Here is a 23908-nt window from a genome sequence, read left to right as displayed (position 1 = left end):
TTCAGGGCCTGGTGGGCCAGACTGTGCTCCACTCTCTCCTCCTCCCCCTTCATCTGCTCCCGTGTGCTCTCCCGGAGCTGCAGAATCAATGTCGTCCTTTGAAACAAATTCTTCTGGGGGGAGGGACAGGCATCCACTTAATATTTGGTACTGGGGCCAGCCTTCCAGACCTCTCCACTGGTGCTCTACTCCACGCCGGAATGTTGCATTCACGCCTTGAGGCACTGGGTTGAAGTCTGGTCCCTCTTTCCCTGTGGAGATATAAACAATACCCTCCCCTTGGGTGGGTTAGTGCCCCATGCCCCCGCTTCCCTTTTCTTCCTTATATTCATACTTTTTTTTTTCTTTCCCCACCTCCTCCCCTGTTGTCTACCATGTGCATCCCTGGATTTGATCTGGTCTCTGCCATACTACACAGTCCTCACCCTGAAAATGTTTGTATACAGTAGCTTTTTCCCCTGTGTCCCTTTTGCATTTTTTAAAATACTTACCTCAGCGGGTAAGTCTTAAAGTCTCTTCACACGTCCTAGAAATCCTCCCTCCAGTTCACAGATGTCTTGGTGCTCCGGAATCTCTCACTCTCTTACCCACCTTCTAAAAGTGATTACTTTATGTGCGAAATCTTACTGAGTTCCTCGTACTTTATAGCAAGCATCACACTAGGTGTTAGGAAGATCCCCAAGAATAAGACACGGTTCTTCCTTCAAGTAAAGGAAACAGGGACACCCCCTGCCTAAGGCAGAAATACCATATATTGCTGTTTATAGGTGCTGTTAAGAAGCTAGGTGCTGGGCAGGGAAAGAAAGGAGCTGAAATCGAGACCGACCAGAAACCCTTCCGCAGGCAGGGCAGGGAGAAGAGGCCTGTGAAGGCTGAAGGAAGAGCAATCCTGGCCCAGGGGACCAGATGCACCAAAGCCCTGGAGGCAGCGAAGATCCTGGCTTACATTCAGAGGGGAAAAGCCATGTAGTTCAAGGACAGTGCACAAGGACAGACAGAGACGAGATGCTGAATGCCGTCAGGAGTTTAGACTTCGTTACAAGTCCAATGAGCAGTGGTTGAAGGGGTCTTCGAGGGGAACAGGGAAATGGCAGCCCTTGGGGTTGGAGGGAGAAAGAGCTGGGTGGGGGAGGAAGCGCAGCTTACGTGAGTGCGGGAGCGTTCTGAGGTTCTGAGTGAACAAGCATATTGACTCTGTCAAGCTCTAAATCCAGGGTGCTTGCTATCTTTTCCGAATCACTGACGGTTATCCTCTTACTTAAATAACCTTACTTTGAGTGCACTTAGAAAAAATGGAAAATTGTGTTAAAGGAGAGCAACAAGTACGTAGGTTATTCCCGTCCTTAAACAAAGCCGGGTTCTGTTATGCGTCACGGAAAATTAAAGCACAGTAATAAAATGCACCACCAAGACGTGCTGACGAATGATTTTGTGGAATAGCTGCTTTGCCTCCCGTTCATAGATGCTAACTTTTCCTCTCCAGGACTTAAGCTGTGCGTTCTATTTGTTTTGTTTTTAGATTACATTGACAACGATTGGGTATGGAGACAAAACGCCCCTCACTTGGCTGGGAAGATTGCTCTCTGCAGGCTTTGCGCTTCTTGGCATTTCTTTCTTTGCACTTCCTGCTGTGAGTATCTGGACAAACAGAACCATTTGAATTCGGTCTTGAAGGTTTGTAGGGTAACGCGCCACAAGCTGATATGCCTGTCATTGTATCTTCATCACTTACGGTTTTTCCGATTAGGATATTGATTTTTCTACATACTCAATCTAGTTGAATAACGTACAGGACGTGACTTCCCTTGGGAACGCTTCACGTGAGAATTTAATGTCTCCTAGGTGCTTCTAGCCAAAGCACGACCCACAGGCACCGCCTCAGCATGCTGCAAATCCATTACAGCAACTGCACCGTCGTAAGGCATTTGCTGTAAGCGGACAGCTCCAGCTTGACTGACGGTGTGTGTGAATAAGGAGGGCAGCATGCGCGAGTGGAGGATTGACCTCTAGGGCCATTCCATGTGAGTGAAAAGCTTGTGACCTTAACGTGATTTAAGTGTACCTGACGATTTAGCCTCTGTGTCAACATCACTGATTTTTCTTAATGATAAATTTCTGCATTTTATCAGAATGACATGCATATGTATCTTCCCCCAACCTTCTAGTTATTTTCTCCTTAAGGGATGAAGCTTGACACGTGATCATTTTACCCTGTTTCTCCGAGGCAGTTGGTCAGCAGTTTACGCAAATGCCAACTGCAGGTATGGCTAGTTTCATCAGCGAAGGGTCCAGCACCGATATACTGATACTCTGGGCCATCTTGCAGAGGTTAATCTGTGTCCATATCTTGGGATACATTCACAGACTCCATAGTTCTTCTTGGGTAGATGTCTCACCAAGTGCCTTCATTTTTAAAACTACAAGAATTAAATTAATACAAATGCCAAGAAAAGTCGCCTTTACCATGAATCTTTCAACTGAACTCCCATAGCAAGTGCTGAGATCTTGTTTATTGCATGAAAGATTAAAACATTAATATTTACCTTTAAAAAAACCCTCACTGTGCAAAGTAAAAGAAAACAGAGGAAATATCTAGGAAGCAAAGCTATGAATCGAGGAATAAATATAGGTGTGTATATGTAAATATTAATTCATAAAAATTGAGGTATTGGCCTATGTACATATATTTACATAGCAGTACACTGAGGTAGTGGATGGACTTGGGGCCTCTGCTCAAGCCCTGCCTCGATGCAAGAACACTGGTGATGCTCACCCTCCCAGCATGATCACTGAAGACAAAGTGGGTGCACAAGCAAATGTGGTGAAGAGAGCTGATGGTACCCGGCTACCAAAAGATACAGCATTTGGGGTCTTAAAGGCTTGAAGTTAAACAAGCAGCCATCTCGCAGAGAAGCACCAAACCCACATGAAATAAGCACACCTGTTCAATCATGAGGTGTCACCAGGATCCGGTAATGGACATCAGAAGATGCCCAAAACAAACAAACAAAACATATTGTTGAGAATGAGGGGGGTCAGAGCAGAGACCCAAAATCCATCTGTAGACAGTAGTCACAAAGGGTCACAAGGAAGGCATGAGTCAAGCAGGATACAGTATAGCACGGATGAAACACACAATAATCCTCTGGTTCCTTGATACTTCCTCACCCGCCACTATCATGATCCCAGTCCTGCCTTTCACTGTGGGCTAAACCAGAGCATGTACAAAGGCACATGTAAGAGCTCATAACACACAGAATCCAGGTTAGATAAACCCCTCAGGAGTAGAAATAGGAGTAGCAATACCAGGAGGGAGGGGGAGGGTGGAGAGAGAAGGGGAGGAAGGGGGAACTGATCACAATGATGGTCACATAGTCACACCCCTTCCCAGGGGATTAACTACAGAAACCGCAGGGGAAGGGAGACCATGGTCACTGTAAGATATGAAATTAATAATAATTTGTAATTGACCAAGAGGTCATGAGGGTGGGAAGGGAGGGGAAGAAGAGCTGATACCAAGGGTTCAAATGAAAAGTAAATGTTTGAAAAATAATGATGGCAACATATGTATAAATATGCTTGATACAATTGATATATGGATTGTTATAAGAGCTGGAAGAGCCCCCAGTAAAATGATCTTTTAAAAAACACCTCACTGCCCTGGGGTTGAGGCCACTTGCTCATGGCCCCGGAGTCAATTCTTATTCAGAGTGACCCTATAAGACAGTGTAGAAACTGCCCGGTGGATTTCTAAGTCTGTAACTCTTTACTGGCATAGAAAGCCTAGTCTTTCCCCCACAGAGTGGCTGGTGGCTTCAAATTGCTGACCTTAGTCCACCATGCCACCAGGATTCCTTTCAACTACCCTATAACAAAAAAAAAACAAAAAAACCCTCATTGCTATTAGATCAATTTTAACTCATAGTAACCCTATAAGGCAGAATAGAACTGCTCCTGTGAGTTTCTGAGACCATAACTCTTTACCAGAGTAGAAAGTCTCTTTATCTCACAGAGCAGCTGATGGTTTTTGAACTGCTGACCTTGTGATTAGCAGCCCCACATGTAAGCACATGCCAACAGGGCTCTTAGCGACCCGATAGGACAGGGTAAAATTGCCACTGTGAGTTTCCAAGACTGTAACTCTGGGAAAATAGAAAGATGTTCTCCTGCTGCGTGGCTGCTGGTTTCGACCTGCAGGTCTTTTCAGTGGAACCTCGCCAGCACCAGCCTTTTAAAAGGTACAGGAAAGGTCATCCTTCCCTGCCCGTCCTAGCACCCAACAGCGTTGACTGGTTGAGGCTGAGAGAGTATGTGTGGGCATTCTGCTGAGGAAGCCAGAGGTAGCTGGAGTGCCTATCCTGTCTGGGATTTCCTCCTGCCAGGAAACCACAGAACCCAGGAAAGGAAGTCTACCCTCATCGTTCTCTCTAAGCAGGAGGATGTTCTTGACATCTGCTAGTCGCACAGCGTGCTCTCGAGACAGGTGTCTCCCAGCATGACCTGCTGTCCATGCGTGGGCTGCACATGAAGCCCTTTAATCCAAATGATAACAAAAGGGGAAACACTGAAAGCATTTTCCAAAACATGTTACCTTTCCAGTTCATGCTTATTCAGGATGCTCAGCATAGTCCTAAAACTTAAAGCCTAACAATTGAACTCAAACTATTCTAGAATATGAACTAAAATGAAGTTCAGTCTGTAAGAGTTTGCCTGTGTTGGCACCAGATGTGTGAAGGGATGACACGGCATTCAAAGATGAAGCTCTGTTGCCTATGCATCACACTAGACTTTAATCGACTTCTAGTTAGGTGCACTGAGCTGTGCCCATCAATGGCTTCAAAACTGACTGTCTGTCTCATCTGGGTAATTGCCCCTCCCTCCACTTTTTCCCGTATTTTCGTAAGTGTAAAGTTCTGGCGTTACAGAGGATTTAAGCTAGGACACATTTGGAACACTCCTTCCTCCACTTTATGAAGGCAAATACACACTTCTTCAAACTAGAAGAAATAAGAATGGTGGCAGACAGTTGGAATGGGGGCCCTAAGGAGATGACAAGCAGGCCTGGTTTACTATCTGTTGTAATGTACCATCTGGCACAAGAAATATGTGGCAAACATTGCCATCTACTAATGAATGTTTCTGAGCAATGCCAGTGTGATCTGCAGCACATTTTCATTTCATTGGCCAATGATAGGTGTGTGCTAGGTGAGACCTGTGTTCATTTTCCAAACAGGATTTAACTCTTTTAAATATCCATGTAAATAAGTGCTCAAAAATAATATCTATTATAGCTGAGTCAATGTCTACAAAATCTGAAATTGGAGTAGACATATATGTATGATGTGTTATGAATACAGTCTGTGAACTCTGATATTTCATATTCTCTTACATGACTAGACTTCATAAAAATTACATTAAAAAAGAAAAATGACATTACGAGGGAAAATTATTTTTTCCCCAAATGATCTCAAATAGCCAGGGAAAACTGAGTATGTATAACTAGAGTGGATCTTGATTTGGAAATCAAGTGCTTTTTCTTGTTTAACCTCGGAATGGAGGCAAATGCTACTTAAATCTTCAAGCCAAATCACAGAGACCAGGTTTTGATAAAGCTAAGTTTACGTGATCACAACCAGCGTGGATGGAGATCTTAGACAGTGTTGGGACAGTCACAGAAAAAGAAAAAGAAATAGAAACCAGGACCTATGTCATGATTTGAAATTTCAAGGCAGCTATTTATTGTAATTAGTAATAGAGAGGATCATCGTTAATTAACAGCAAATAGAATTATTGTATCATTCTGTATTATAAATATAATTGCATTACTTATTGTCTGGACGTTATCACAGATATGCTCAGAATTGTAGAATCTCAGGGGAAGGCTAAAGTTCTTTTGGGCCTTACATGTATCTCCGCCAAGTTGGCATCCATCGAAGTCTTACTCCTTCTTTGAAAATGAGACACCCATCACCCTCCTAGCCAGCCTATACCATCTTTAAAGTTGGGCTTCTTTTTTGTTAAGAAATTGAATGTATATATATATATCCCTTACCTACGGAAAATATTGTCCTCGTGCTTGTAAGACACACTTCTCTAACCTAAAGGTTAGACTCCCCTGGAGTTGAAAGTAAGCTAGCAATATATGTAGCTAGTGAGTAAAACCCACAGGCTTAAGAGCTGTGGAGCTCTAAGCCCCACGCCAATAAAATGGAATGTTATAGACAAAGTGCAAGACGGAATTTAGCAAGCCCTCTGAAAGCCACCCTAAAGCTGAGACCAAGTGTCGGTTTCTCCAGTGTTAGATCAAAGAGGGTGAATATCAAAGAACTCGAATTCTGACAGGTGGAGATGAGAAGCACAAGGAAAGGAAGCTAGTTTTAAATGCATATAAATACATATAAATGCATATAAATGCATATAAATACATATAAATGCAGGAGGTGCATCCCAATCTTACTAACGCTAAATATGAATAAAAAACCCAAACCAAAAACGATTACTAAAAATGCAAGAGTGAAACTAAAGAAAATGGATGTGTGCTTTGCACTAGCCTGTGCTCTTACCTTTTTTGCACAGAGCAAAACAGAAAACCTTCAATCTCTTCAAAACTGACTGTCTGCTTGTCTCATCTGGGTAAACTGCCCCTCACCCCATCTTTTACTGTATTTTCATAAGTGTAAAACTCTGGGGTCACAGAGGATTAAAGCTATGACAACTTGTGAACGCTCCTTCCTCCATTTAATCAATGTAAATACAAAATGTCATCAAAATAATCGAAATATCACCACGTGGACAGCAAATTTATGTCCACTATCTCAATTTCCGGGTCCTGAATGATGCTGTCTGGTAACCCTTGGACTGCTCACCAACATGGCAACAGTTCAAACCCACCAGCCGCTCCTCAGGAGAAAGACAAGTTCCTGTCAAGTTCTGCAAAGCCCTGGAAACCCTGTGTGTGGTAGCAATGAGTCAGAATGAACTCGATGGGCATGCATCTGCCAAGCGCAAGGCCCTTGGGTAGTGCACATGATTGACAGATCAAGCCTACTGAGTGGAACCCTGGGAAAGGCCTAACCCTCTGCTTCCTCCATTATGATTGCAGCCAAGAGACCCCTCTGGAGCAGGATGTTAACATGAGGCAGGATTGACTCAAAGGCAATAGATTTTGTTCCTTTTTTTTTTAATCTTAAATTTAAAAGCTAACTCTGTCCAAACTCAAAATTCATGGCTTCTCACTTCTGTCACTAAGACCATTCACTATAACTAAAACATAAAAATATGTCACAGAAAAGACCACACAGACCAAAAAGATTACATATTGTAAATTTTTTATAATTATGGAACCTCTTAACATATCAGAAAAGACAATCCAATCCAATGGCTACCTGGCTAACTAAAGAGCTTTTTTTGTTTTAATTAGGGGTGACATGGTGCCAACAACTTGCCATTGGCCAGTAGCATTAGAATACTGATCCTGTATGCTTTAATAAGTCGCATGATTGTGGGTAAATTATGTAGTGTGTGAGTAGTCCCCGACTCCACTTGTGAGGCTGTTCTTGCTGTCAGTTGTCATTGAGTCCGTTCCAACACACCGTGATCCCATGGGCAAAACGACAGAAACGCCTGCCTTCCCTGTCCTGCACCTTCCTCACCATTGTTTGTTTGAGCCCATGGTTGCCACCCATGAGCCAACCCCTCTCATTGATGTCTTCCAGAGACTGGTCTCCCCTGATAACATGTTCAAAGGCATGTTCTCTACGGCGCATTCTGACTGTACTTCTCCCAACACAGATTTATTTGTTTATTTGATCCACGATGTTTCCAACATGATTCACCACAATTCAAATGCATCCCTTCTTCCTTGGCCTTCCTTATGCCTTGTCCATCTTTCACATGCATCTGAGGCCATTGAAAATACCCTGGGATCAGTCAAGAACACCTTAGTCTGATGGATGGAATGTTATAAGAACTGTAAGAGCCCCAATAAAATGACTTAAAAAGACACCTTCGTCCTCAAAGTGATATATTTGCTCATTAACAGTGGAGAGAGATCCTGTGAAGCAGAGTTTCCCAACGCAGTACAGTCTTTGATACCAGGACTCTTGCTTCCATAAACATTTAGTGTAGCTCCAACTGAAATGAAATCGTTGGCACCGTCAGTATTGTCTCCATTGATCATGGTATTGTGCATTCGTCCCATTGTGAAGAGACATACACAAGGCAATATCTTCGATCTTCTTCATAAACAAATACCTCCTCACTTTTAGCAAGCAATGGTGTGGTATCTGCACGTTACCCGTTGTTAAGACGCTTTCATCCAAGCCTACTGCTACCTTCCTCAGCATGGAGTTCAGCTTGGCAGATTATTTTCTCAGCATATAGTACAAATAAGTATGGTGAGAAGATGAAACATTTAAAAACACCATTTCCTGATTTTAAACCTTGTTCTGCCTCTTGGTCTATGTCGTTCCACAATGAACACAATTACGTGTTTTGTTGTGAAGAATTCCCTTTCTGCACAATGTACTCATGGTTTGTCATGATCCACACAGCAGAATGCCTTTGTCTGGTCAATATAACACAAGTAAACCTCTTTCTGGTATTTTCTGCCTCCAGCCAGAATCCATCTCACATCAGTAATGCGATCCCCTCATTCCTCGTCCGCCCGCTCCTGAATCTGGCTTGAATTTCTGACAGATCTCTGTTAATGTGCTTCTGCATCATTTCCTAATTTTCCTCATGAAATGTTGCTTGCATGTGACATTAATGATACTGATATTTATGATACTGTTCAATAATGTCTGCATTCTGTCGAATCACCCTTTTTTGGAATGGACACAATGATGGATCTTTTCCAGTAGGTTGACCAGCTACCTTCCTTCAAAATTTCTTGGCATAAATGAGGGTTTCCAGTGCTTCATCGGCTTGTTGAAACATTTCTATTGGAATGCCATCAATTCCTGGAGCCTTGTTTTTGACGAATGCCTTCAGCGCAGCTTGGACTTCTTCCTTCAGTGCCATTGGTTCTTGATCATGAACTTCTTGAAATGGTTACATGTCTACCCGGTCTTTTTAGTACAGTGATTCTGTGTATTTCCTTCCATTTTATTTTGATGCTTCCTGTATCATTTAATATTTTACCCGTAGGATGCTTCAACATTACAACTCAATGTTTGATTTTTCCCCTCCATTTCTTTCAGCTTGATATATGCTGAACATATTCTTCCCTTTTGCGTTTTCAGCTCAAGGTCTTTGCACGTTTTATTGTAAAACTTTAATCTTCTGCTTTTGCCCTTTGAAATTTTGTGTTTAGTTCTCTTATTTCATTCTTCCTTTTGTTTTTGGCTATTCTGTGTTCTAGAGTAAGTTTCAGAGTCCCTTCTGACATACATTTTGTTCTTTTCTTGCCTTTTTTTAGTGACGTTTTGCTTTCATCACGTATGGTGTGCTTGCTTTCACTCCGCAGCTCATCCGCTTTTCGGTCATTAGTGCTCAATGAGCTGTATGTGTTCTTGAGATGACCTCTAAATTCAGATGGGATCTACTCCAGGTCGTATTCTGGCTCTCGTGACTGAGATTTCATTTTCTTCAACTTCACAGAAAGCCCCTGATGATATTAAGCTTCTCCCTCGCCTCTTCTCACAGACCTAGTCTGTTCGATTCCTGTGGATTCCATCCAGGGAGGACCATGTGGAGAGAAGCCCATGTGCAGTGAAGAAGTCAGAGTCTTGAAAAAGTCCGTCTTGTGATCTGTGTTTCTGTCACCTGGACACGGTTTCTGAATGCAGATCTATCCTCTGTTCCCAATGTTTGAATTCTAATCAATACTTATCAGTGCATCTTGATTGCCCGTGTGATCAATATCAGTCTGAGCAAGTTGGTGAAATTCTTCCATTTCTTTATCACCGACTTTAGTGATTTGCGTGTAAATTTGAGTAAGTATTGTATGAACTGAGCTTCCTATAGGTGCACAGGTATTCTATCTAGACTCTGGAGGAGTTTGTTTAAATGCTCATGTTACTTAAGCTAATATATATTTCAAAAGATTTTAAGTGCTTTTTTTGATATTTTGTTCCAGGGCATTCTTGGCTCAGGTTTTGCATTAAAAGTGCAAGAACAGCACCGCCAGAAACATTTTGAGAAAAGAAGGAACCCAGCCGCCAACCTCATTCAGGTAACTGTCAGGGGGCTAGGGAGACGGCAGCCCCGTCTCCAGAGCACTTGTTGGGGTCCCTTTGTAATCGCTGTGCTTCGGGGCTTAGGAGAGCTACTGGTTTTAAACATTGAAACCACTGCTTGGGTTTTTGACAGCTATTCCTGCTCCCCCCCACCATCAGAAGAAGAAAAAATGTCAGCATAAGGCAGATGCATGATTCAGATTAATTAACAGTGCCAGTGAGGCCATACAGAGGTTAGCAGTTATATGGCTTCTGGAATGACCTAATATGTCTTACAAATTACTTGGTGAAACATAATTGATAGTTAAGTGATGGAGCAGAACATGGCATTGTTCCCTGCTTTACAATTACTTTCTCCAGACAGATATATGACACTACTGTAAAGAGCAACATATTTGTTTGGAATGTCAAGGTTTAGTGCCTGTGGACTTGCTTTTACTACCATCGAAAGCAATGGTTTGACACCGCTATCCTATTTTAAGGGCTCGTGGGATTATAGAATACCTCGGTGTTTGAGAATATGAAAAATAAGCCTGTTATGTGAAGCTAGCTCAAACAATATATATTTTGTTTAGCATTTAATTTTTTTTCAATAACTTAGGCTTGGCTTCCTCCCTAAAAGGAATGCATCTTCTCTTGCAACCCATACATTGTAGGGAGCAAAACCATCCCGCAACGAGCTTAAGAATCGCAAACCACATTTTGCTCTAAATCCATAAAGTGAAATCAGGTTTTATTTATAAATAAGATGATTATTCAATCTAAAGTTTTCCTGTCCGTCAGACAGTGAATGCTCCAGAAGTTATAAACAAGAGAGATTTGGGTAGCCATCCAAAGCTCTAGGAGATTTGTCTTCATGCTTTAGTAGCAAGTGCATTGTTTTAATGGGAAGTCTGTAAGGGGCAACCACCCCATAGTCTTATCCTCAGCCTTTACCTGTAGCTGTGATATGCAGTCCTTCCAGGAGAAACAGAGCTAAGGAAAGAAAGTAGATAGATAAAAAGATTTAGTTATATCGTAACAGAGCTATGTTTATGTCTAATGACTAATTGATCTGTAAAGCAAACTATTCTGCAACTATTGACAAGGAAATGGGCCATTGGGTAGGATTTCTAATGCACACCGTAGAAGCCACTACTTAAATTTCCTGTGTTTTAAACAACATTAAAAATAAATTAAACTTTTTTTCCCAAAGGAAAACATTCCCACGTTAGGAGGAATGTCAGATCTGAAGCCAAACAATAATTGGCATCATGAAAGGAGGAGTCACATACCTCCAGGGTGTGCTTCCAAACGATCTCAGACTTGGAACTGATAGCTTGTGTTCTCCCGGAGTTTCTTAAGAAGCCATTAAGTGGTCCGAGCGTCTAACAACTTTTTTCTAACTGTTTTACTCTTTCAGTTCCTTTCAACACTTCCCAGCTGGTGAGTGCAGAGGCTAATCCCTGGGTTTCCTGCAGCCAGGTGATAGCAAATCCTGCCTATACAGGAAACCACTGTCTGTCTGATACATATCTCAATCCTTACTTCTAGGAGATTGAGGATCCTGCTGGAATTAATACAGTTCAAATTTATTTAAAATCCCTACTAAGTGACTTATTAGCTTTTTAATGGGTCTTTTCTCAATTAACATTCAAAATACAACAACTTCTGTGTACAGATCCTTGATATTTCTGGGGTGTAAAAGGGAAATTCACATTTTTTTTAAAGTCTAGAATATGAGCCCTTTGAGGAATTTCTTGTGTATGTAGTAGCTGTGAAGATTTGCACTGTCCAATATAATACCCAGTATCCATGTGTGGATGTCTAAAATTAATTAAAATACAATTGAAAATCCAGTTCCTACCTTTCAAATGTTCGATAATCACATGTGGAGTAGTGGCTACCATATTGGCAAGGCATATATGGAGAACAAGAGGAGCTATTTTGATCTGACTTAAATTATTCTTCATTACTGAATTGCTCAAAAACAAATTCAAGAATACCTTAATATCTCAGCACAGTTTCACTAATCAAAGTAGAATCGATCAATTTTTTTAAAAAACAATTGCTACTCCATTCAAATGAAATTTGTATATTTATTGGCTATAGAAATAATCAAATGATTATTAAATAGATCCATTGTTCCTCCTTTATGTGGCCCTTAGCCAAGACTTGTGACTTTACACCTAGATAATATTATATTATATATATTACCTACTGTATGAATGTCTTTTTAAAGATGCATTTGAAAAGTAAGGATTGTTTGCTGGTCCGTGGATGTTCTTGCCTGTTTTGCTGGCTTTGCTGAACATTCAGAATGATGTTCGTGACCAAAAGCAATCCCATTGGCTTTAAGCCAGAGCCACTCTCTTCCTAAAGAGCAGCTGACATACCCAAGTTGCCTTGTCAGTTGGTTGGTGAGACAACTAATGTAACATTCACCTGAAGGTTTTGGAGGAAAGTTTGGAACCCCAGCAGCTTGCAACAGATTTAACTGTGTCGATTTCTTTTCATGAGTCACTTTAATTAACTTTTCATTGTCAACTAGAGCAATCTGGGGAAAGAAATCAGTTCCCTGTAACATTTTGAATACCTGCCCAAATGTGACTGCTTTTATTAATAATGTCTCACACTTGAAAAGTGTTACTTAGTTTGCAGAGTGCTTCTAATACATTATATTACTTGATCTTCAGGACAACCCTTAAAAAAATTTTTTGTGACCCTGTAGGACGGAGTAGAATTGCCCCATAATTTTTCCAAAGATATAAAGCCATACAGAAGCAGACTGCCTCCTCATTCTTCCACAAAGCAGCTAGTGAGTTCAAACCTTTGACCTTTCCATTCAGAACCAAGAGCTTTAACCACCACACCACTAGGGTTCCTTGAAAAAAAAGAAACCTCACTGTCATTGAGTCCATGCTGACTCAGCAATCCTGCAGGACAGGGTAGACCTGCCCTTGTGAGTTTCCAAGACTGTTGCCCTTACGGGTTGAAATCCCCATCTTTCTCCCTCAGAGAAGCTGACTAGAAGAATAATATTGCCTTTAACATGAGGAAGCTAAGCCAAAAAATATTATTGACTTGAGCATATGCCATTAAAATGTGACAGAGCTAGGACTCGAATCGCTATTCTCTGCATCTGAATCCGGAACTCTTCTAAACGGCAGTAAGAGATTGCATCCTCATAGGCACAGGACTGGGTCTTTGAAGGCAGCCTTCAACCATCCATGTTAACAGTTGATTTCTGTAGCAGTGGACCCAGTTGAGGGTGGAAGCAAGACATTTTGCTGAAAGCAGAAGCAGGGAGTTAAATGTAAGTGTGTGGCATGAATGCTGGAAGAAAGGCAGTTCCCTAAGAGAAGAGATTAGGAGATGCTGCTCGGATAAACTGATATGAATCTATGTTAAAATGTTGGCTTTCCCTGTAAAATAACTTAGTTTTCTCCCACTTACCCTAAAGGGAAGACTATAGTCAATAAGCCAAGACCACTGAAACAAAATTTATCTTTTCTAATGCTTCAGTCAAATAAGAACAGACCCAACGGGAGAAAAATCCCAAACAATGGTGGGGGAAATAGATCAAAACTAGAAAGGGGAATAAAGCTGGGAGGCAGGGGGATGCTCCCATAAAGTAGAAAAAAATAAACAGAAAATAATAAGACACAATATCAAAATTGGAAAATCCTTTCAGAAAAACCAATATCCAACTAATCAGAGTACATTTTAAAAGTACTAGGAAACTAAGGAGAAAACATTGAAACAATATTCCTATTACAGTGCAATGATCTCCAATTTAAGGGCAGAAGTGGCCATGGTGAAAGGACTCCCTAATTGCCCAGCACCACAAACAAAATCTTCACACCATGACTATCAGAGTGAAATATCAGAACACCCACTAAAGCGGGGGAGTTTTAAATCCTTGTTGAGAGAGTGAGAAGATCCTATCCAAAGAATCCAGATGGCCTGGGATTCCTTTTAAGTAACCCTGAAGGCTGTATAACAATATTTGCAACAATATGGAAGGAAATTCTGTCCAACCTAGAAGTCTATTTTCAGCCAACCTAGTCATGGAGCATGATAGCATCAAAATACTTTTCAGTCATGTAAAATCTCAAAGAACTTACGTCCTAATGACTTATACTTAGGAAGTTGCTTGTATAGAATTGCTTTTCCAAAACCAGATGGTAAATCCAGAAAGAGAAGCACAAGGTCCAGGAAAGATCCCACATATATACAAGCAAAGGCAATCCTTAGGAGAGTGGTGAAGGGGCGCCCAGGACAGAAGAAGTAGCAAGTCTAAGAGCTCAAAGTAAACAGGAAAAGAGAGCTCGCAGACAGAGGCCTTCAAGGAAACAAAATTCACTGACAGCATCTACAATGCTTTTGACCAGCATTCTAGAGTTCTGGTGGTGAATTCATGAATGTGTTCAAAATAGTTACATTGAAACCAAAGCAAATGACAAAAAAAATTAAAGTAGGGCAATTATTAACTTCAAGAAAATAAACTGGGAGCAATAAATAGTTCCATAGGTCTAACAATGCAAGCGTGAAATGCTAACTTTAAAATTTGAGTTATACAAGGACAGGGGAGCAACAAGTGATCTAAAACTGATAGGGAGAAGGTTGTAGGAGGCCTGGTAGGGCTTGATCAAGGACAATGTAACCAAAAGGAATTACTGAAACCCAAATGAAGGCTGAACATGATAGTGGGACAAGAGGAAAGTAAAAGGAAATAGATGAAAGAACTAGGAGGCAAAAGGTATTTATAGAGGTCTAAATAAAGGCATGTACATATGTAAATATATTTATATATGATGATAGGGAAATATATCTATGTACATATATTTATAGGTTTTGTATTAAGGTAGCAGATGGACATTGGATCTTGGCTCAAGTCCTCCCTCAATGCAAGAACACATTATTCTAATAACTTGGCATCCTATGATGCTCACCTTCCCAACATGATCACTAAAGACAAAGTGGATGCATAAGCAAATGTGGTGAAGAAAGCTGATGGTGTCCAGCTACCAAAAGATATAGTGTCTGGGGTCTTAAAGTCTTGAAAATAAACAAGCAGCCATCTAGCTAAGAAGCAACAAAGCCCACATGGAAGAAACACACCAGCCTGTGTGATCATGAGGTGTCGATGGGGATCAGGTATCAGGCATCAAAGACTTGGAACAGAAAATCATATCATTGTGAATGAGGGGGAGTGTGGAGTGGAGGCCCAACTGTAGGCAATTGAACATTCCCTTACAGAAGGGTTGTTGGGAAGAAACAAGCCAGTCAGGATTCAGTATAGCACTATTGAAACATACAACTTTCCTCTAGTTCTTTAATGCTTCCTTGCCCCACTATTGTGACCCCAATTCTACCTTACGAATCCAGCTAGACCAGAGCATGTACATGAGTACAGATAAGCGTTCGAAACACAGGGACTCCAGGGCAGATAAACCCCTGAGGACCCATTTTGAGAATAGTGATACCAGAAGGGGAAGGGGAAGGTAGGGGGAGAAAGGGGGAATCAATCACAATGATCTGCATATAATAACCCCCTCCCAGGGGGACAGACAACAGAAAAGTGGGTGAGGGAAACATTGAGTGGTGTAAGACATGAAAAAATAATAATAATTTATAAATTATCAAGGATTCATGAGGGAGGGAGGGAAAAATGAGGAGCTGATACCAAGGGCTCAAGTAGAAAGCAAATGTTTTGAGAATGATGATGGCAACAAATGTACAAACATGCTTGACACAATGGATGGATAGATGGATGGACTGTGATAAGAGTTGTATGAGCCCCCAATAAAATGATTTTTAAAAATAAAAAATGAGTTATATACTGAAAAACATTTAACAAAAATCCAAAAGGGTGATGCTCAGTGACCTAACACATCTGAGGTAACCTTCGAAATGAACAAACAAAATACAGACAATGTTGAAAACCAGATCAGGCCTCATGTGCATCAGTGAGGGGGTCAACTGACAAGGTTCTACGTTCAAATCAGGTGTAGCCTTTTGATCTCCTATAGTCCTCTCCCCAATGCACTTTGTTTAGTAACCACTTTCCTCCCGCCCCTCTATTATGCACAGAGGGAAATCACAGGAGGCATATTTCTGTATAGTTCCCACAAATGTATCTCGGGCTTCCACTGTCACCCACAGCCTTCTGCAAACCATATTCTCACAGCTGGGGCTCTGATACTACTCCCTCCTTCGGCTTCATATTACATTATTTCCAATCCTTTGATTATAGGTTGTTCTGTTTTTTTCAGTATTTGAAAGCCAGGATTGATGAACCCCTAGGGACAGCAAGTGGAATAAGGTTTCTGGGGGGTTCTTTGGGGGGCAGGGGATGGTGGTAAAAGGGAGCTGAGATGTCAAGGATTTCAAGAAGGAAAAGAAGGTGTTAAAACCGATGGTGGCAGCCATTGTACAGTACTGCGTGATGTGACAGAACCATGGAATGATAGGATATCTGTATTAACTCCCAATAAAAATGGTTGTGGGAAACGTGGGATATAAAAATATTGAGCAAGGTGAAAGGAGAAGAAGGAGGCTTCTTGTAGGAAGGAGGCTTCTCCTAGATAGGAAGCCAACTGACAATACTTAAAAGGGAAAGAGCAGGAAATATAAGTCTGAGCAGTCTCCTTAAAAATCAGAATCCTTAAATGTTTAGATAAACAGTCAGAAGGACAGAAGGGGTTGTCTCTAGAGGGCAAGAGTTGAGATGAAGAGAACCTGGCAAAGGGTTTCTCATTCTAAAGAATTTAGGGTTCTGATTTGCTTAATTCTGCACACGTGCTACTTGAAAAAAAATAAGTTCTATATTAATTACATCTTGGATAGTCAGCTGAAACTAAAATGTCTAGTAAGAGAACCCAAAGTGTATTCTCTGTAATAATCCAGGACATTCAGACTTTCTCCTCAAAAACAAATGTACAGACACTAACTACTCTAATTACAGATCAATGTTCATATTTATTTGTTTACCTGTGCAGACCACTAGGTTCACTTGCCAATAGGAAACTTGGCTTTCATTTTGCTTCATTTTCACTTGCCCTTTCAGCATATTTGCTATAAAATAGATCATAAGAAATACCTCCAGAGCATTATTTTTCTCCTACCCACTATAATATGATTTTGGCTTTAGCTATAGGAACATCGGCTACTTGATCATATGGTGTGGGTTTGAGGTTCAGCTCCTTGAAGCAGTCAGCTGGGAGGGGGGGAAGAATTCAGGCCAGGACAACCTTAATGGAGTTCCACTTTTTGACAGTTAACTAATATCAGCTCTGAGAACAGATGCCACTTGCCACTTCTGTACCTCTCATCTTCACAACATTTTTAGGGGAAGAGATATGAAAGGAAGAGGAGCTTAGCTGTTGAGCTCAACTTGATTAAAAAAAGCAAAAAGCAGGGTCTCATTGTAAAGAAAAGTTTCAATCTTCTCAGAGTGGCCTCTTTTGCCCTCAATTTTTTATAACATTGGCAAGGAATGTCACAGTCCCACTTTTTTTTTTGTATTGTTGTTTGGGGATTTTTTTGCCCACTGATATCTGAGAGTGCGCAGGCCTGCTGCATGCTCATCCTTTCACATGAGTCTGACTTTCAAACTGCGTGAGTTTGAGAATATATGATGGTCTCCATAGAAATTGCTTCATTAAAAACAGCTGTCTCTGCCATCACCAAACTCAGGGTTCTCTGGGCCTCACCACAGAGAAATATCCAATATTACATCTGTGTGCTCACTAATCACTGTAGATCACTTTATGAGTTGTGTATGCATAAGTTATTTGCAAAATATAATATTCAAAGATAACTAAGCGATAATTGCTTTTTTCTCTACAAGATGCCAAGATCATTGACATGCATATACACAGAGTGTATGAATCCTGAGAACAAGGCTGCAGGCAAGCAACCCTGCACCAATCATTTAAACCACTTTCGTAGTATATGTTTTTTAAAACCTTCAATCCTACTAAATATTTTCCCACTTTTTGTCACATATTGCATATTTTATTGAAGTGTAACATAGATACAGGGGGAAAAACATCTGTCCTAAGAGAAATGAGCACCCTTGGGTGACCAACACTCTGGCTGAGAAAGCACGCCAAGGGCAGCACCTCAGTTGCAACTCGTGTGCCCTTTCTCCATCACCGTCCCCGAGTTATGCCCGCGTTGGCACCGTCTTCCAGAACATAGATCCGTTGTCCACGTTTGGGTGCTTTATGGAAATAGAATCACACAGTTGTACTCTTTGTGTCTGTTTTCTCTTACTCATGATTTGTGTGAAATTCATCCATATTGTGGTGTGCTATTCTGTTGTATGAAAACAGAATGATTTATCTATCCACTCCAGTGTGGAAAGATATTTGGGCATTGTCAGCTTTCCATTTAATAAGAAGAGTGCTGTTTTGAGCATCATTGTGCTTGTCTTTAGTTGGCTGTGTATGGGCATTCCTGTTGAGTTTACACCTAGGAATGTGTAGCTGATTTGCTGATATGTATTCAAATTTTTGCATCGACCACTAATGACAAAGATGAGGGAATTAAATATTTTTGCCAACTTCTGCAGTCTGAGCTTGATCAAACATGTGATCGAGATGCATTGGTAGTTACTAGTAACTATGGTACAAATTTTGGAAACAACGAAGGATCGATAGTTGGAAATCATGGCCTTAGTGATAGAAATGATGCTGGAGATCACATGATAGAATTTTGCCAGCCCAAACTTACTCACTGCAAATGCCTTTTTAAAAACAATATAAAAGGTGTATACATGTGGAAATCTGTAGGAATCAAATTGACACTCCTGTGGAAAGAGAAAATGAAGAAGCTCAACATCATCAATCAAAATAAGAGCAGAGATCAACTGTTGCGAGTCACACAACACAAGTTGTTCATATACAAGTTCAAGTTGAAGCTGAAGAAAACTATAACAAGTTCACAAGAGCCAAAGTATGACCTGAGTGTATCCTATCCAAACTTAGCTACTCTCTCTAGAACAGCTGTGTTGAACACTAATCACTGAATACAAGACAAGCTGTGGGATGACCTCAAAGACATCAGACACAAAGAAATAAACGATCCTTAAAACGACAGGAAAAGAATAAAATGCCAAAATGAATGTCAGGAGAGCCTCTGTAACATGCTCTACAACCTCGAGCAGATAAAGCACCTACTTAAATGGTGCAGTACAAAAGCTAAACAGAGCATTCAGAGGGCAGCTCAAGAAACAACATATACTGAAATGTGCAGACCTGGAGTGAGAACGCCAGAAAAAACACATGTTTGGTATTTCTCAAACTGAAAGAACAGTAAAAAAAAAAAAATCAAGCCTCAGGTTTTTATTGACGCATTCTGTGGGCAATGTATTGAGTGAAAGAAGAAACATTAAAAGAAGGCTTAAGGCATACTGTGCTAGAGTAGGCCCGCAGTCAGCCACTTCAGGAGGGAGTGCGCGATCCAGAGCCAAGGGTATAGAAGGCAGAAGTTCAAGCTCCACTGGAGGAATTGGCCAAAAAAAAAAGATTCTGGGAATTGACAGAAAACAAATTGAAATATTTCAACAAACAGATGCAATGCTGAAAGTGCTCACTGGTGTATGCCATGAAATTTGGATGACAGCAATTTGGCCAACAAACTGGAAGAACTGATCCAACAGAAAGTGAAAACTATCAAGCAATATCATTAATATCACACGTAAGTAAAACTCTGCTGAAGATCATTCAAAAACAGATACAGGAGTACATCAGCAGGGAGCTGTCAGAAATTCAAGCCAGATTCAGATGACAATGTAGGATGAAGGACATCAGAATTGATGGTAGGAATATCTTGTCTGAAATCAGACAGACGTTGACCTATGATTTATTGACTATGCAAAGGCATTTGGCTTTGTGGATCATAACAAATTATTAGATAACTTTTTTTTGGTGGGAGGAAAGGTATAGTTTCAGCTTTACTGTGTACACCGCACCCTGGAGGTACAGGGCCTGAACTTGGGCTTGCCCCTATCATCAGAAAACACACAGGCCTGAAAGCTGCTGTTGCCTCTCTAGCATAGTGGGTATCACATGGCAGCCACGCTGTCACCGGAGACCCCCAGGGCCTGCAGTCCAGAGTCCAGGCTTCCTGACCTGGGCCAGAGAGCTGGGCAGCCTTGCAGGGGCATTACTGGATAACTCTGAGAAAAAGTGAATTCTAGAAACTTCATTGTTCTCATGCAGAATTTGATATGGACCGAGAGACACTTATTCAGATAGAACAAGGGAATACTGCAGGATTTACAATCAGGAAAAATGCAGGAAGAAGGTGCCCAGGTAGAGTCACCCTCTCTGCGCTCCCATTGTTGGATCAGAAAGTCAAGAGAATGTGGCTGCTAGTTAGAGAGCCAGAGCAGGCGGGCGACCCTCGAGGCGGCCGGAGATCCAGAGCAGAGCTCTTGTCTTCTCTTGCTGTGGATACTTGGCTAAGTCAGTTTCCAATGACAACTTCAGCAATGTGACCAAACTGTCCACTCTTGCAACCCCAAACTTCCAGTCTCCTTCCAACGCCAAACATGAGAATCGCAGCCCAGAGGGTACGGGAAGAGGGAGGGTGGGAAGGAGGAGCTAATAGCATTGATGACTGTAAAACCCACTGAGGGGCTCAAACCCCAGAATTATATATGAATGGATAGTGTAAGATACAGGCAATAAATTCATACGGATTCCTGGTAGGGAGTGTTGGGATAGAGGGGAGCTGATACCAGGGAGCTCAAGAAGAAAGAAAATGTTTTGAAACTGATTGTGGTAGCAATGGTACAATACTGCTTGATGTGATTGGACTGTGGAATATTATGATATCTGTAAGAGCTCCCAATAAAATGATTTAAATAAATGAATAAAATCACGGTTGTATCCTTTCATCATACCTATTCAATCTCAAGAAACGAAACTATGTAATGGAGAAGGCAGCATCAGGATTGGAAGAAGGCTCATGAACAACCTGAGACAGGCAGGTGGCACAAGCTTGCTTCCTGAAAGTGAAGAGCTTGAAGCATTTACTGTTGAAGATAAAATAATACATACAGTTTTCAGAATGGATTACATCTCAACATAAAGAAAACAAAAATCCTCACACTGGACCAATCATCAGCATGATGATTATGAAAGAAATTATCTCTCGGGAAATTGTGCTAAACCCCTCACCATTAGACACATCTGCAGACTTGTGACATAGGAAAACATCCACCAAAATCTGTTTGGGAGGATAAATTCAGGCAACCTCTCAAATGAGTCTCCCCGATAGTAGTCATCATGCAGTCAGAAAGAACCATCACAGGGATTGTAGACCCAAGAGGCAAGCCATCGCAACGTGTATGTCTCAATTGTATGGACCTGTGAACGCTCCTTAATTTAGCTCAGCTTCTATCATCTCATCTACAAAACTCGAGTCTTCCTGTTACTGGTGGGAATGTAAAGCCGTGTGCTGCTATCATAGAATTGCCACGTGTGTTGGCCCGGGTTGACTAGAGAAACAAATTCATAGACACTCGTATGTGTATAAGAAAGAGCTTTCTATAAAAAGAGCAATTGTATATTGAGAAAGCATCCGAACCCAGCCCATATCAAGTTCATTAAATCCGATATTAGCCCATATGTCTGGTACCGATCTATAAAGTCCTCTTCAGACTCATGAAACACATGCAATGACACCAAGGTCAGGAAGGTCACAGGCCATTGGGTGAGAAATCTTGTGGAACCAGTGGCAGTATAAGCATCTCAGCGTTGGCAGGGGTCTCCAAGTGGCTCCGCCAGCTTCAGGGCACTAGTGTAGCTCCATATGTCTTATCCGTAGGAATGTGTCCAGGGAGTGAGCATGTGTTCCACCTCCAGTGAGCTATTTATCTCCTTAGCGCCTCCAAATGAGGTCATCAAGCTGCAACCTGATTGACAGGCTAAACTTCAGAGTCACACATTGAACAAGGGATTATATCACTACCACACCATGTGACCCAGCAATTTCACTCCTAGATATATACTCAAAAGAACTGAAAACAGATACTTATACACCAATATTAATGGAAGTATTATTCATAATAGCCAAAATATGGACAGTGTCCAAGTGTTCAGCAATGAATGGGGCATCAAAATGTGATAGATAGATAGAAAGAAATAGACACACACAAAAATTCAGTAGAAAAAAAAAGAATAAACTTCTGACATGTACTACAAAATAACTGAAAGGTGATATTATATGCTAAGTTAAATAAGTCAGGCACAAAAAGACAGAAATTGTATGAAATTCTCGACATTATATGAACTGTCCAAAACAGGCAAACTAGTAGTGACAAAAAGTAGATTAGAGGATGGGGGAGGGGCAGGGGAGAGTAATTATTCATCCAGTAGAGTTACTATTTAGAGTGATGAATGAATTTAGCATAGCATTACATCTTTCCCTAATTCAGGAATTACCTGCTGTTATGCTTTTTGAACTTCTGGGGGTTAGTGTGAGTTGTGAACATCAGGTCTATGAATTTCATGAAACAGGTCTAGCAGCCAGCAAAAAACCAATGACACATTTCTTCATCCTTAGTCGTGTGGGAAAGATGCTAGTGATTGAACTATTGAATTGTGAGACATGTGGATTAAGTGCCAATAAAACTTCTAAAGAAAAGACAAAATATGAATAATTTTTTAAAAAGGAAAAGATTCTTAATGTGCCTTAAGTTAACCGCCTTATTTTTCATGTTCCTTCTATCTTCTGCTCTCCTTTGTTTCTCTGCTTTCTGTCCCCATATATCTTGTGTGCAGTGTGTTTGGCGTAGTTATGCAGCTGATGAGAAGTCTGTTTCCATTGCCACCTGGAAGCCACACTTGAAGGCCTTGCACACCTGCAGCCCTACCAAGTAAGTGTCCGTGTGACAGCTGGTGCTGTCGCCAAGTCTCCGCAAGTTAGTAAAACAAGCCATGTGTAGTGATAACAATAATAACACACGTTGATTTGGGCTCATCTTAGTCTCTGCTGCCCTTTGAGAGATTCCAAACTGCTTAGAAGCAACCCAGGCACAAAGTTAAATATATTCAGTATTGCTCCTCGCCATCCACAGGGAGGCTTAAAGACTTAAATCAATCTAAACTTTTATAGATGGTTTTTTTTTTTGTGACTTCATGCATATTTGCTAACATCTCATCTTGCAATATCCAACAGAATTCTAAAGGTCTTGAAAAACAGTGATTATGAATCCCCTCCACCTGATCCCTTTGAGAGCAATACACCTTTGTACGTGCCAATATCTCAGACATTTCTCCTTGGTTCTCCTGATAGGGTGGCCCCTGAGCTTCCACTTGCAGATCAAATTAATGTCCATACTACAAGAAAAAAATCATCCATCTTAATAAGATTACAGTATTAAATGAGACAAGAGGACTAATCGGATTGAAATCTGAAACCAACATTCAAAATGTTTTAAATAATAAAATTACTTTTATTCACATTTCATTTACAGATATATGACCATCTCTAAATTCAGAGTGGATAAGGAAGTGCAGTTCTATCATGTGCCTGCAACGAGAGAGAACCAGAAACATTATGAACAGACTTAGTGATTATCACAATAATTTTATTTTTTTAAAGGCCTCAGTCATGGAATCCTAGACTCTAGTTCAAGTAGCAGAGCACATCCGTGTTATCTCATAACTCAAAAAAGGCACCAAAAACCTCACTGCCTTGCCTTCTAGTTACTTTTGACTCACGGCGACCCT

The 23908-nt window shown here is 41.0% G+C and overlaps 1 protein-coding gene across 1 annotated transcript in view; it reads left to right on the top strand.

Annotated features, from left to right (window-relative positions):
* Positions 1–23908, top strand: part of KCNQ5 (potassium voltage-gated channel subfamily Q member 5) — a 610069-nt gene that overhangs the window by 506540 nt on the left and 79621 nt on the right. The window contains exons 6-8 of the mRNA XM_075554898.1: positions 1520–1630; positions 10079–10174; positions 22958–23052. Coding sequence (XP_075411013.1) covers positions 1520–1630; positions 10079–10174; positions 22958–23052 — 302 coding nt within the window. The remainder of the gene's footprint in view (positions 1–1519; positions 1631–10078; positions 10175–22957; positions 23053–23908) is intronic.

Source organism: Tenrec ecaudatus, chromosome 7 (genome assembly GCF_050624435.1).
Source record: "Tenrec ecaudatus isolate mTenEca1 chromosome 7, mTenEca1.hap1, whole genome shotgun sequence".
Taxonomy (NCBI): Eukaryota; Metazoa; Chordata; class Mammalia; order Afrosoricida; family Tenrecidae; genus Tenrec; species Tenrec ecaudatus.
This window is presented reverse-complemented; position numbering and strand designations above follow the sequence as displayed.